This window comes from Leucopleurus acutus (genome assembly GCF_964270905.1).
Source record: "Leucopleurus acutus genome assembly, chromosome: 7".
In the NCBI taxonomy this organism is placed as follows: Eukaryota; Metazoa; Chordata; class Mammalia; order Artiodactyla; family Delphinidae; genus Leucopleurus; species Leucopleurus acutus.
The window spans coordinates 56624872-56638417 of NC_139150.1; the positions used below are offsets into that span (position 1 = coordinate 56624872).

Below are 13546 nucleotides of genomic sequence, written 5' to 3' on the forward strand. Positions count from 1 at the left end.
CCAAAAAATAACTGAGTGGAGGATTATCCTGGTGACTATTCAAAAAACTACTTTTCCTTCTAGGTTAAACAAACAGCTTGGATAAGATGGAACCCAGTAATGGCTTTTGAAGATTATAGACTACCCATCTGATCATGTTTGCTTTATAAAGCTCGACCTTCTGTAATTTAGTCCCAATTTGAGTAAACAGTAGCACCAGGAAAATATGGGATTTGGGGATTGGGGCAAAATATCACAGAAAATTATTCTAGGTAAATAAATACGTTGATTCTTTGGGGTCTTAGATACTAGAGTATTATTGCCAAGTGCTTTTATCTTTTTAAGCATAAAAAATAAGTATTGAAGTTTTGTAAGAGAAAAAGATTGAATATATGTAGATATATTAGAATACCATGGAGCTTTTTGAAAATAGATCTGTATGTAATGACCTGAGACAGGCTGTTCATGATTTTTTTAAGTGAAAAATAGTAATCTCTGGAATATGAAGTTTACTTTTTAAAGCCATATGTCCTGACTTTGCAACCTTTGCAACTCAGTCCTAAGATTTAAAAACTAATGTGTCTATCTTATGGATGGGATTTCTGCAGTTTGCTATTACACATTTGCTTGTAGTTACAATCACTACTTGATTTTTTTCTTAATAGAAAACATACTGAATGGGATTGACACTTTTTTCTCCAATTATTTGGAATTCTTTTAATATATTATGAAATGCTAACCTTTTTTTCTTCTCCTTGGGTACCATTCTAGAATTTTCTGAAAAAATTGGAACAATCTTTTATGTGTGTCTGCTGCCAGGAGCTAGTTTACCAGCCTGTGACAACAGATTGCCTCCACAATGTCTGTAAAGTAAGTAGAACTCCTTTCTCATTTTCCCTTGTTAGGCCAGAAGGCACACTAACCTCCAAACCTCTTTTCAGCACGCGAACAAGCATTTTTTTCATGAAGCAGAATAGATAAGGAACCTTGCTGGTTAGGAAGCATTTAATTACATCTTGGTGGTGAATCCATGTTTTAATTCTATAGTAATTCAAATCTGTATAGTCTCAACATTCTATCATGTTTGAAATTATTGAGGAGGGATTGAAATAGAGAAGAAAGTAACGTGTTGTTGGTATTTTCTGTTACAGCTTACGTATGTTTCATATATTATAGTGCAAACTGAAATAATTTCGTGTACTTGAGGGGACCTAGAACAGATTCTGTCTGGCAGCATGCCCAGAGGAGTTGAATATTGTCTTATCAATGTGGTGTAAAAGGAATTTGAATTTCAGTCAAACCAAGGTTGGAATCTTGTTCTACTGACTGGTGGTTACGTGCCCTGACCTAACTTCTGAACTTAGTTTCTTTTGTAAAATGGAAACCGACCTTCCACATAAGTGTTAGTATGTGACCTTGAGTCAGTTAAGTAGAGCTAAATATATTTTTGGAAAGCACATTATACATTGACTTCATAAAATAGATATAGTTTTAAGCAGGGGATTCCTGAGTTGTTTTTCTTTTGTGCTCTATCAGGAAAGATCAGGATTAAAATCCAGCCTAGAAGGTGAGGCTAGTGGAAACATGCAGAATTCTAACATTCATTTTTACTGGATGAGGAAATTAATGCATACAAAAGTGGTCATTTACCTGAAGTCTCACAGTATGTGTTAGAGGTGGAACTAAAGCCACGTCTGTAGGTTAATTTTCATAGTGCAGATTCAGGCCTTCACAGTTGTTCTTGTTTTATGTTTCTCTTGTTGCCAAACAGCAAGTTTCTAGTTCTGTTTAAAAGCCTAGGTTGTTGAGTACTTTCTATATGCTTTACCCTCAGATGAAATGAGGTGTTTTTTTATTTTGTTTCATTTTGGTTCTGGTTTTGCCTTAGGATTGCTTACAGCGCTCCTTTAAGGCTCAAGTATTCTCCTGCCCTGCTTGCCGGCACGATCTTGGCCAGAATTACATCATGATTCCCAATGAGGTTCTGCAGACTCTACTTGACCTTTTCTTCCCTGGCTACAGCAAAGGACGATGATTTGTCTACTTCTACTGTGTTGCTCCCCGTGGCTTTTTGGACAATAAAGAATCTAAAATGGTTGGGGTGGGGGCGGGTGGAAGCAATGGTGGACCATATCTCTCACGTTCTGAAGCAGCTAATCCTCTTTCCTACGTAGCCATCATCTTGTGTGTGTAGTAAGAGGCCCATTTCTCAACTGTCTTTTAAATATCAAAAGGTAGTTCTTGTCAGTTTAACAACTAGTTTTAATGAGTAAAAAGTCAAAGCCTCAGCTCTAGTTGATATCCAAGTTATGATTTATTTTGCAACTACCTCAGGACAGAAAAGATTTATGGGGATTTTTTAAATCATTGAATAATTAGTTAAATGAAGTTTTAGCTACACACTGCCTCCCAAATATTAGTTGTGCCTGGTTCATGTAATTTGATTTTCAGAAAAGGAAGTGACACTTGAGATTGTTGGAATGAACGCAGCTTCTGTAGTGTGCATAATACATTTTTAATGTCTTCTTCCATTACAGTGTGTGTTTTGCAGGACAGGTTCATTTTTTTTAGCCAATTTTGTGAGCTCCATTGTGCTTTCTTCTGGTGTTTTATGCAAGCTGACTACTAATGAAAACAATATGAATGCATTGTTGCTGCATTAGTGTAATGTGGTGTGGTTTTGCACTTAAAAGAGGTATTCAGATGATCTAGTTGTAAATGTTCATGTGAAAAGCCTCTTCTGTACTAGTCAAACTGCTTTTAGTGAGTCTCACCAGTGGTTTTACATCTGCAGAGCATTGAGGACTGGGCTGACTTTTTGAGAGGATTGAAATTGCTTCATATTGTGATCCTAAATTTTATATTCACTATATTCCCTAAAATATACCTTAATAAATATTTTATGACCAGAAAAATAGTTCATCTTGTTTCACTTTTTTACGTTTGTCTGGCTTATATTTGTAGGTGTTTTTAAGAATCAGTCATTTCCAGAGTATTTCATTGTGTGTTTTTACTGAAACATTTTGCACAATTTTTTACTCTTAATTTTTGGTATTGAGAACTAGTATGAAATCTTAAGCACTAAGGGACAGATTTCACCCTGGGTTTGATCTTTTGGGTTGTTTTTAACTGAATGGGGAAAAAGTTTCAAATTAAGAACCAAGTGACTATTCTTTTATCTATAACAACCAAGTCTTATGTTCAATTTAAGCATAATCAGTGCTACTTATTTCACAAACCTGAGAATATTCTAAAACAATTCTAGTTTCTGAAACTAAATTTTCATAAAACTTTTAATATTATCGAATCAGTTTTCCTACCCCTGAATTCAGAGCCATAAATATAGCCAATATTTATTGAATATTTGCTTTGCATTTGTTCATGTGTGTTTATTTAATTCTGACAGTCCTAATAGGCAGGATTTCTTATCCTCTTCTTATGGATGAATATCAAAGGCACAGAAAGGTTAAGAAACTGGCCAAAGTTCATAGGGCAAGGAAGTGCCAGAACAGTGCTGTAAACAGGCTATCTGAGTCCAGACCTGGCAATCTACTTCTGGGCTATGTAGACTCTCACATTTGAATATAAGCCAGACTGGTTTCAGTGCTTTTCCTGCATTCAGTTAAGCTCAAAAGCAGCTCTTGGAAACACAGCACCGTGATTGGAGCTACTGTCACTTAGGGCTAGTTTTAAACATTAGAATCATTTTTATTTTGAAGAATCAAATTTAAATTAGATTGAAAATGAATCATTAAATTGCATCATCTAGTATTTTATTTCCTCTGGCATTGGCCATATCGCTGCATGAAGGGTGGAGAATACCTTCCAGTTTCAGCTACTTGAATTTGTTCTACCACTTTTTACGGAAATAAGGAATTCCCACATTTATGCTATATGTTGTTTTACCTTTGCTATAAAATGATAGATTATGAAAAAAAAGGTGATTACAGCTTAACATGTTCGGAAGTGTCAAGAATGTCCCAAAGCTAAACAATTTTATATTACTCTTAAACTTTTTGCTAAAGACTTCAAGTTTTTTTTACATAAATATTTCAGTTTGTATCTAGAAGATACAGACTTTCAGAAAGCATAATGTTGTCACAGTATGTTGTCACACGTGTAAAACAATTTTTTAACTAATTACATCATCAAATCTAGTAAATATTTGTTCGAATTTCCATTGTTTCAAATGTCATACATGGATATTTAAGTTTGTTTGAATCAGGATCCAAATAAGGACTTTACATTGTTACTAATTGCTATCTCGTAAATATCTTTAATCTGTGTATATCCCCTTAATCTTTTTTTTTCCCTTTGCCTTTTACAGTTTGCATTTTGAAATGTTCTGGAGCCTTTCAAACAGAATAGATTTTGCCAATTATAACCATGTGGTATAGTTTAACCTGTTTCTCTTTATTTTCTATAAATTGGTAGTTAGAATTCAAGACTGACCAAATTCAGGCTTGAATTGGGTGGGGGGGGCGGCGGCAAGACTTCCTCATAAGTGGTGTGGTCATCCTTCAGGAGGGTGGTACATAATGTCTCGTTGTCTCTTGGGCATAAGTTTGAAAGCTGAGGGTTTTACTGGATTCTATTACATTTAGTAAGTTATACTGATTGCTGAGCACTCAGCCACTTTCATAAGGGTAGGAGTTTTCTTTTTTCTAGTTAGAGTAGGCAGATCCTCTAGTTTTAGAACTCACTTCTAAATAATATGGTTCATTCAACAAATATGTGCATGCTAGTATGTTTAAGGGTATTAGGTAATCTTTTGGCAGCTGGCAATCAAAAACACCCTTAGCTGTCTTACAACCCTGCTGTGACAGTTTGGCTAACATAAAGGGGCCCTGCCTATATAAAGCTTAAAGCTTTGGATCTCAGTATAGATCCTACTTATAAGAGCTGGGGATCTGCTCTGACTTGCCCACTGTCTATTTCTCTTTGCGCACCAGGGACGAAACCTTTCCCCGTTCTTCTTCAGGACACCCTGAAGATAGAGCTCATTACTCCCTACCTGTCTGATTTGTCTGTCTTAATTTGAGGAAATAACTTGGTGGCCCACTCAGCAACAGCTCACAGTAAGAAGAGTTATCCTTACTTGTCCGCTGAGTAGTCCCCACACCAGACCTTTAAATCTCTGAAAGAACTGATATTTAGTAACCTGGGTTAATCAGACGCTACACAGGAAAAAAAAAAAAAGATTAAACACCAGTCACTGGACACAAGGAATCAAGAGCCAGCTAGAGGGACCAAGCAGGCCGACCAAATGATGTATTGAAAAAAATGAATGAAAGAATAAGAGTTTTACGACTATATCCTCAAGTATGAAATTGCATAGTATTGATAGAGTAAGAACAAGCTGCTGTGCAAAGAGTAATTTGAGATTAAAATTCTTTGAAATAAACATGACTGTGAAAACAAAATGCAACAGACAAAACAGAATGGACACTGCCAGAATTTGAATGTATTGCTGAGTAATCCATTATGTGAGTATCCTGCAATCTGTCTATGCACCTCCTGATGTATAGGTTGTTTCCAGGATTTCGCTATTATAAGGCAAGCTGCTGCAAACCTTTGTCTTTCGAAAATAGTTTGACATTTCTTATAAAATTAATTACGTGCTTAACATACAACCCATCAATTTCATTAATATTTATTCAGGAAGAATGAAGACCTATTTCTAAAGCAGTTTGTACCGTTTTACACTGCCAGCAGTGTATGAGAGTTCAGGTTGCCACAATCTCACTAACACTTCATTTTTTTCTTTCATTATAACCATTCTGGACAGAGGGGGCGTGTAGTCTCTGTAGGAGACAAGAGTGGGTTGAAAATTTAGTGACCAGAACGACTGTAGTAGTCATTTTTACTTTTCACCAGGTATTTCTGGCTCAAGTGCACGTGTTAGGATTATACATCCCAACCTCCTTGAGCTTGGCCAGGGCCACGTGACCAGCTGGTCAGTTAGTTGTATCAAATGCTATGTGTCACTTCCGAGCAGAGCATTTCATTGGCCTCCAGAGTTTTCTTTCCCCTTCCATGGAGACCAGTAGCATCTAAATAGAGCTTTTCTATCAGAGTGGGGTCCCCAGCCAACTTGTGATGTACATGCAACATGAGTGTGAAGTAAATTTTAAGAGCATAAGGTTTTTGAGTCACTAATACATGACCCAGCCTTTCCTGACCGATAGCATTCCTAAATTCCTCAGCCTACCAGTAGACATGAAATTGAATTTAATTGATCTTTTTAATACTTTGGCACTAGAACGTCTGCTGTTTTAAAACTGAATTCTTTACTATCCAAATTGATTGACAAAGCTATTGATAAATTGGTTGGTGGCATGGTAGGCAACCTCTAAGATGGTCCCCAGTGATCTCTACCTCCTGGGCTTCATGCCCTGTTGTAATCTACTCTCTGTGAGTGTGGGCTGGAATGCTTTTATTCAACTCATGTAATGTAGTGAATAGAAGTGATGGGATGTCACTTCCAAAGTTAGATACTGTGGCTTCCACTTGGGCACCCTCTCTTGCTCAAGAGAGGCTCATGTGGCAAGAAACTGATGTCTCCACCCAACAGCCAGTAAGATCCTGAAGCCAGAGGAGGTGAGTATGGAACTGGATTCTCCCCTGGTTAAGGCTTGAGCCTCCATGCTTTCTGTTAAGAAGTATCCTGTTGGGCTTCCCTGGTGTCGCAGTGGTTAAGAATCTGCCTGCCAATGCAGGAAAGAGCGGTTCAAGCCTTGGTCCGGGAAGCTCCCACATGCCGCAGAGCAGCTAAGCCCGTGTGCCACAACTACTGAGCCTGCATTCCACAACTACGGAAGCCCATGTGCCTAGAGCCCATGCTCTGCAACAAGAGAAGCCACCTCAATGAGAAGCCCGCACACCACAACGAAGAGTAGCCCCCGCTCACTGCAACTAGAGAAAGCCTGCACTCAGCAATGAAGATCCAGTGCAGCCAAAAATAACTAAAAATTAAAAAAACAACAACTGTTATTCACATTGTTCTTCCCCTATGGGTAATGTGGTGTTTTTCTCTAGCCTCTTCCAAGATTTTTTTTTGTCTTTAATTTTCAGAAGTTCAATTATGATGTGACTAAGCATGAGTTTCTTTAGATCTGTCTTGTTTTGGGTTCATTCAGCTTCTTGAGTCTAGATTATATCTTTTGTCAAATTTGGAAACTTTGCAGCCATTTTTTCTTCAAATGTGATTTCAGCCCTGTACTTTTTCCTCTCTCCTTCAGAACTTTAATGCCATGAATGTTCGTTTTGTTGTTGTCCCACAAGTCTCTGAGATTCTGTTCATTTTTACTCACTTTATAGTGTCTATTGTTCAGATTAGATTAATTCTTAGTGATCTGCAGGTCCACTGATAATTTCCTCTGCCATCTATATTCTGCTACTGAGCCCATCGGGTAAGTTTTTTCTATTTTGGTTATTGCATTTTTCAGTTCTAAAATTTGTTTGGGTCTTCCACATATCTCTTACTCAAGTTTATATGATGAGTAATTTTGTACTGGATCCTGGACATTTTGAGTAATATGAGAATCTTATTCCTATTTAAATCTTCTATTTTATAAGGCCAACTGTTTAGGTTCAGCGGGGTTCAGGCCCACTTTTGTGGTTCAGTGTCAATTTTCAAAGCCTCTGCATTGCTATTCTGGTTCACCTCCACTTGGATGCTACCCAGAAACCAATCTGAAACCTCAGCAGTAGTCCACCCATAGTTCACTTTGCCATGTTGATTATGGTCAGTTTCATGCATGGTCTGCTTGAGGGTCTGCCCAAGACTTCATTAATAGATTTAAAGGAACCCTTTCTCCAGCTTCTTTCTCTCTGTAATTCTCCCTCAACCTCTAGTTGGGATGGTTAAGATGCTGCCTCTTTGCAGCTGGTCACTCAGTACAGGGCAGGGATGGTCCACAGGGCTCCTCCCCACAGTCTTGGCCACATCTAGTGAGTATGGGGATGGGTGTTCACTTGGAATGGGGCAGTTATAATCAAATGGATTTTTTCATACAGGTCACCCTTTTCCCATCCTTTGGCTTATGAGAGCAGGCTTTTTGTTTTCTTCATCTGTACCCATTGATGTTTTCAGGTTTTAGGTTTTTCTTGCACCCAAATCAGGAAAGTAAAAAGGTGGCAAAAGAAAAACCCCAGGAAACTTGCAGGTCATTCCTCAAGTTCCAAAGTGCCTACCCAGGCTACCACCTTTTTTCCACCTTTCAGAGCCTTTTGATAGTTGCTTTATATATTTTGTCCAGGGTTTTTGGTTATATTTAGTAGCAGGAATGAGATGAAATGTATTTGCTCCATCTTGTGTGGTACTCAGAGTCCTCCAAGTAGCCTTTCAAAAATGGATAAAATACTATAAACAGAGCAGACATACTTTCATCAGTCACCCTGCCCATTCCCCTCCCCCTCCCAAGAAATTATGAGTTCAGTGTTGCCTTTTCTGTTTATACTTAGGTATTCATAAACAAAATATAGTATTTCAAATGTTAAAATCTGCAAATTTTATTTCATTGGACTTTATGCTTTAAGATGGTCTTCTCTTTTAATAGGTAAACTTAGTCTCTTGATGTGTGTTTTACTGGAATGTTTATTCCTATCATTGCAGTTTGTTTATTGTTACGGAGGAGGCAGGAGTAATTCTTACTTTTCCTCCATATTCTCATAATTGAAGAGGATTTGATCCTCCCCGCCCCACCCCTGCCACACACACACACTGGACTGAAAGGTAATGTTTCTATCATTTTGTGATCATCCTTAATCTTTCAACTTACTACACTTTAGAGCATATTGATATGATTGATATTTATAAAATGGTCAGTAGCTCAGTTGTTTTCTGAATAAAACAAATATATTTTTGTTTCCCTTCAGATTACCTTTTCTGACCTATTAATGTTTAGTATTCGTTATAACTTATTTTTTAAAACTCAAGTTATTTTAAATATGACTTGCTGTTTTACTTGACAGGTTTTGTCTGTTTACTCACTGTTTCTTGTTGAATACTTCAAGATGTTTTTTTACAGTAGACTTTTCAGTGAAAGTCTACAAACAGTAAATTTTCTCAGTCTTTGTGGGTCTGAAAATGTTTTTTTTCCCACTGATTTTAGAAAGATAAATTGGCTGAGTTTAGAATTCTAGGTTGCTAGTTATTCTTTCTGTAGCATTCTGTAGGTATTCCATTGTGTTCTGGCATCTTTTATTGCTGAAAAAAGTTGGATGTCATTTTGATTATTTCTTTGAAGGATATATGTTTTCCCCCCCCAATAACTTTGGAGTTTCACTAAAATCTATCTAGGTGTGGATTAATTGCTGTTTGCTTTGCTTTGGGATTCATTGTACTCCTTTAAATTGAAAATGCAGTTCTGGAATTAAAAATTTTTCTTTTAAAAATAATTGTTCCATTTTTTTCTATCTCCTTCTTAACCTCCTAGAGGTTTGCAGCAGTCTATCCTCCATACCTTAGTATCTGTTACATCTTTCATCTCTTTACCCACTCTGTGCTATGGTCTAAGTGATTTCCTTATATCTTCCAATTCACTGAATTTTCTCTTTGAGTCTAGCCCACTTTTTAACTGAACCAGTTGTTAATTTTGTTGAATGGGACTCTTTCACGATGCAACTAGTACGAATTTGGCTTCTGCATTCACATGTAGCAAAGATTCTTGTTAGTGACTTTGTTTCCACCCGTGGCCTGGGAGGGAAAGTTTGTTTTCCTGCTGTGACCCTGAGCTAGAAATACCAGTTTTTCAGTCCTGGTATTGGAACAGAACTTTCCCAATTCTAAGTATACCCCATTCCTGCTTCTTACTATACATTATAACTGCAGCCTCGATTCCTAACATCTCTTCCCTGGCATCTTTGGAATCCCAATTCCTAAGACACATATCCAGTCCAGCCGCCTCCATGGGCCTCGTAGTGTCAGGTCCTTTGGGTTCCCTCTTCATTTCTGCCAAGTGGAGATTTCCTTTTCTTCCTTGAGAACCTATGTGTGTTTTTTAATGGGGGGAAGAGAAGTATTTCACTGGCATATCTATGTCTTTGGAGCAGGGATAGCAACAGTTCCCGTATATGTTCATTCTGTGTCCAAAAAGAATTGAGTACCGTTGGTATTTTTCATACCGACTTACTACTTGCACACCCTGTGAGGTAAATGCCATCATCTCCATTTTACTGGAGATAAGAGCGTTACTCATCCTAAGTCACTGACGGTAGTCAGGAGCAGATTTAGAATTTAAGCTCAAGGCTGTGTTACTTTCCACTACATTTTCTGCTTCACTATGTTGTTTGATTATTTACTCCAGTATTTTCGTATTACATCCTTTTGCTCTTTGAAAACCAGGTTTGGACACTATTTTAAAGAGAACCGGTGTGTAACCTGACTGAATTTCATCTGAAAATGTCTGAGTGGTTGTTGCATGGCACCTATTTCTTTTTAGAGACTCTTCTCGTTTGCATACCGTAAAAACCATGGGCTTCATTCCTAAATGCAACCAGTTTCTGGGAAATAATGAAGTTGCTTAAGGATGATACTGAGCCTGCTTAACTGGCTCCTTTCAGCCTCTCGTCCCCAAACTGCCTCTTGCTCAGGAGCATTAGACCTCAGACTGACAGCACTGGTGTGAATGGCAGATGCTGTCCCAGGCTAAAGGCTGTCTTTCTGACAAAATGCAGAAATAGTGCTGACTCTGCTCTCTACCCCCCGACTCCCCCCACCCCACCCCCAGCCAACATGGCTGGCACCACACACTATACTCACTCCTTTGCTATTTGCAAGTTTATGTAACAGCCTACCCAACTGTCTCCTTCCATGGAAAGTATTTTCTTCATTGTCTTTTGGAATGCATTGAAGCTGCTTCTCTTAACCAATAAAAACATCTAGTTCTTCTATTTTGGGGAACTTTAATATTCCTATGCAGTTCATGTTGGATAAAATGTCTTGAATGCAAGCAAGTTATCTTTTTCCATTCTTTATGCCAGACTTTTAAGAAAGAATCTGTTTGTAATCTAATTGTACTTTGGCTGCTTCCTACTGCAGTGAGTAGCAATTTTGGATCAAGTTCCCAGTGGCAGCACTGTTGGGGGAAATTCTGCATTTTTTTAGGATGACTGATATCACTCCTGGTGCTGTTGGATTCCACCCTGTTTTCTGGGAATTTATAACTTCGGCTGTTACTTAAAGCACTTAAATCTTGTGAATCTCACCAAGTTTTTTGTTGTATTTTTTTCAAATGATCTTCAGAAGTGCTTTTGTAGGAAATTGAAAATGTCATACCCCAAACTCTACAAACGCTTTTCCTAGTGCTTTTACAGGGCAATAGACAGATCAAAATCACACTAAAATTCTCTTGCGTTGGTTCTGAAAACCCTAGACCTCTATAAGAGATCCAGACCCCCAGAGAGTCATGGAGGTCCATTTAAAAAAGATAATTTGGGGCTTCCCTGGTGGCGCAGTGGTTGAGAGTCCACCTGCCAATGCAGCAGACGCGGGTTCGTGCCCCGGTCTGGGAAGATTCCACATGCCGCGGAGCGGCTGGGCCCGTGAGCCATGGCCGCTGAGCCTGCGCGTCCGGAGCCTGTGCTCCGCGACGGGAGAGGCCACAACAGTGAGAAGCCCGCATACCGCAAAATAATAATAATAATTTGTAGTTGTTTTTTTTCAACCTTCCACTGTCCATTGATTCTCTTGAATTCAGGAGAAATTACAGGCAATCTCCAACCTGCATTTCAGAACTTAATTTGTCGAAGAATGATGGCCATAATCTATGACTTAATGTAGGTTGAAAATGAAATCTCTTCTATGAATTTGTACAAATATTTCCTGTAGGAACAATGATACAAACGAAAGAGGTAGATTTCCAGGTTAGCCTTCAAAAGCCTCTTAAACCCTAATTGAGCAGCACTGCTTTTACGGAAAAGGTATCCAGTAACCCTTCCCAGTTCCAGGCACCAGAGACTGCCCCCTCCCCTAGATAGACTACATGTTCCAAAACAAACTTCGGGATGGGTGATCTGACAGCAGATTGTAGCTTCTTTAATATCAGGGACTTATTCCCCATCCTGAGGAAGTTATATATATGAGAGGTGGGGAGAAGACATGGGAAAAGCTCCAGATGGACAATGTGTACAAAGGCTGGGAAGTTAGTTGGCAAGGTAAAGCTACAGCTGGGAGGCCCCCCGGAACAGGGAGGGCTAGGGGAGGGGGGAAGGGGGAGATCAAGTAGTCAATGAAGCAAGCAATAAGAATTACATATGAACAGGAGAAGCAAGAAAGAGGAAAAAGAACATATACACTCACCCGCCCAGACCACACATCTTGGTTAGTCATACACAGCAGGGTCCCTGCCTGCTTCTGTGGCCAGTAATAAGCAGGCGGGTCCTCCAGCCCCTCAGGCTCCCTTCCTGGGAGGTTTCCACCAGCCCTGTCCTCAGGGCTTTGCTGCTCTCTGGACTCAGTTTTCAACTTCACAGACATCCTAACCCCGAGGTAGTCATCCCCCTGCCTCTTACTTCCTTACCTCTGGCCTCAGGTTTGTATCCTGTATGGTTCCCTCAGTTCAGAATTCTTGCCGCCTAGTTGGTTTCTAAGAAAGACTTCCTTGTCCTTCCTCTTCTCTCAGCGTCCTCCCCTCCCACACACATTTCCCTCCTAATCATGGGGTCCTCCCTCTACCCCTGTATTGAGAGACCTTCCCACTCCGCTATGTCTGGTGCCCCCCCCTCCCAGCCTCTTTCTCATCCAGGGAACTTGGACCCTAGGTCTCTTGGTCCACTCGCCACCCACCCTCCACACAACACTGCTTCTCTCCTCTTCCTCCACCTTCTGCTTACTGCTGGCCTCCCTCGCTCCCAAGCTTGGGCTTCCTCCTGCCCTCCACCCTCTCCTTTTGTCAGACCCTGTGCTCTCAAGACAACTTTTTAACCATCCCCCTTCCCCATTCTCTTGATTTCTCTCCTCTTCCTAATTTGAGGGAGTTCTCTCCTGCCTCCTTAATTCGGCCAATTGTTCATGCTCTTGACTCCCTTCTCTTCCTTCTCCCCCTGGAGAACTTTCTCCCACCTCCCCTACCCCCTCATCTGGCTTTTCTTTCCCCCCAATGTTTCTTTCATCTGCCGTGTCACTGAGGTAATGATGTTCCTTCCTCTTCCACATCTGGATCCTTCTCCCCATCCTAGCACAGACCCCTACCACCGCCTCCCTCATTTCCTTGCTGTTCCTAACCTGCATCTTTTTCCCACTTTCAGTTCTCTTCCCTCCCTCCTTCCCCAATTACAAATCCTTCCCTCCCTTCCTGACCCAAGGACCGCTTCCCCTCCCCAATATCTTTTCTCCTTTTCCCTCAAAGCCCTCCATCCTGTGCCGGGGTCCCTTTTTTCCTCTCTGGACCCTATTTTCATTCCCTATGATCTCGACTCTAGGCTCAAACCCCTCCTCCCCCTTCTTGACTCCAGAAAGATTCGGACACCTTTCTTTGACCCCAGCGTTTATTCCTCATCTTCTTTCTTCCCTATTTCCCAGGGATTCTTAAAACCCTTTACATATGAGATTGAAAATAACCAA

At 39.8% G+C, this 13546-nt stretch overlaps 1 protein-coding gene across 4 annotated transcripts in view; it reads left to right on the forward strand.

Moving 5' to 3' along the window:
* The window catches only part of UHRF2 (ubiquitin like with PHD and ring finger domains 2), a 76146-nt gene extending 72580 nt beyond the window's left edge, over positions 1-3566 (forward strand). The window contains exons 15-16 of one of the 4 annotated variants that reach the window (XR_014326333.1): positions 64-251; positions 751-846. Coding sequence is in view for 3 of the 4 variants with exons in the window: in XM_082842842.1 (XP_082698968.1) it covers positions 751-849; positions 1868-2014 (246 nt within the window). In the remaining variant the exon portion in view is untranslated. Of the gene's footprint in view, positions 1-63; positions 606-750; positions 850-1867 lie in introns of those variants that run through there. The other 3 variants (XM_082842842.1, XM_082842844.1, XM_082842843.1) reach the window with 3 other exon arrangements.
* Positions 3567-13546: the final 9980 nt, after the last annotated feature.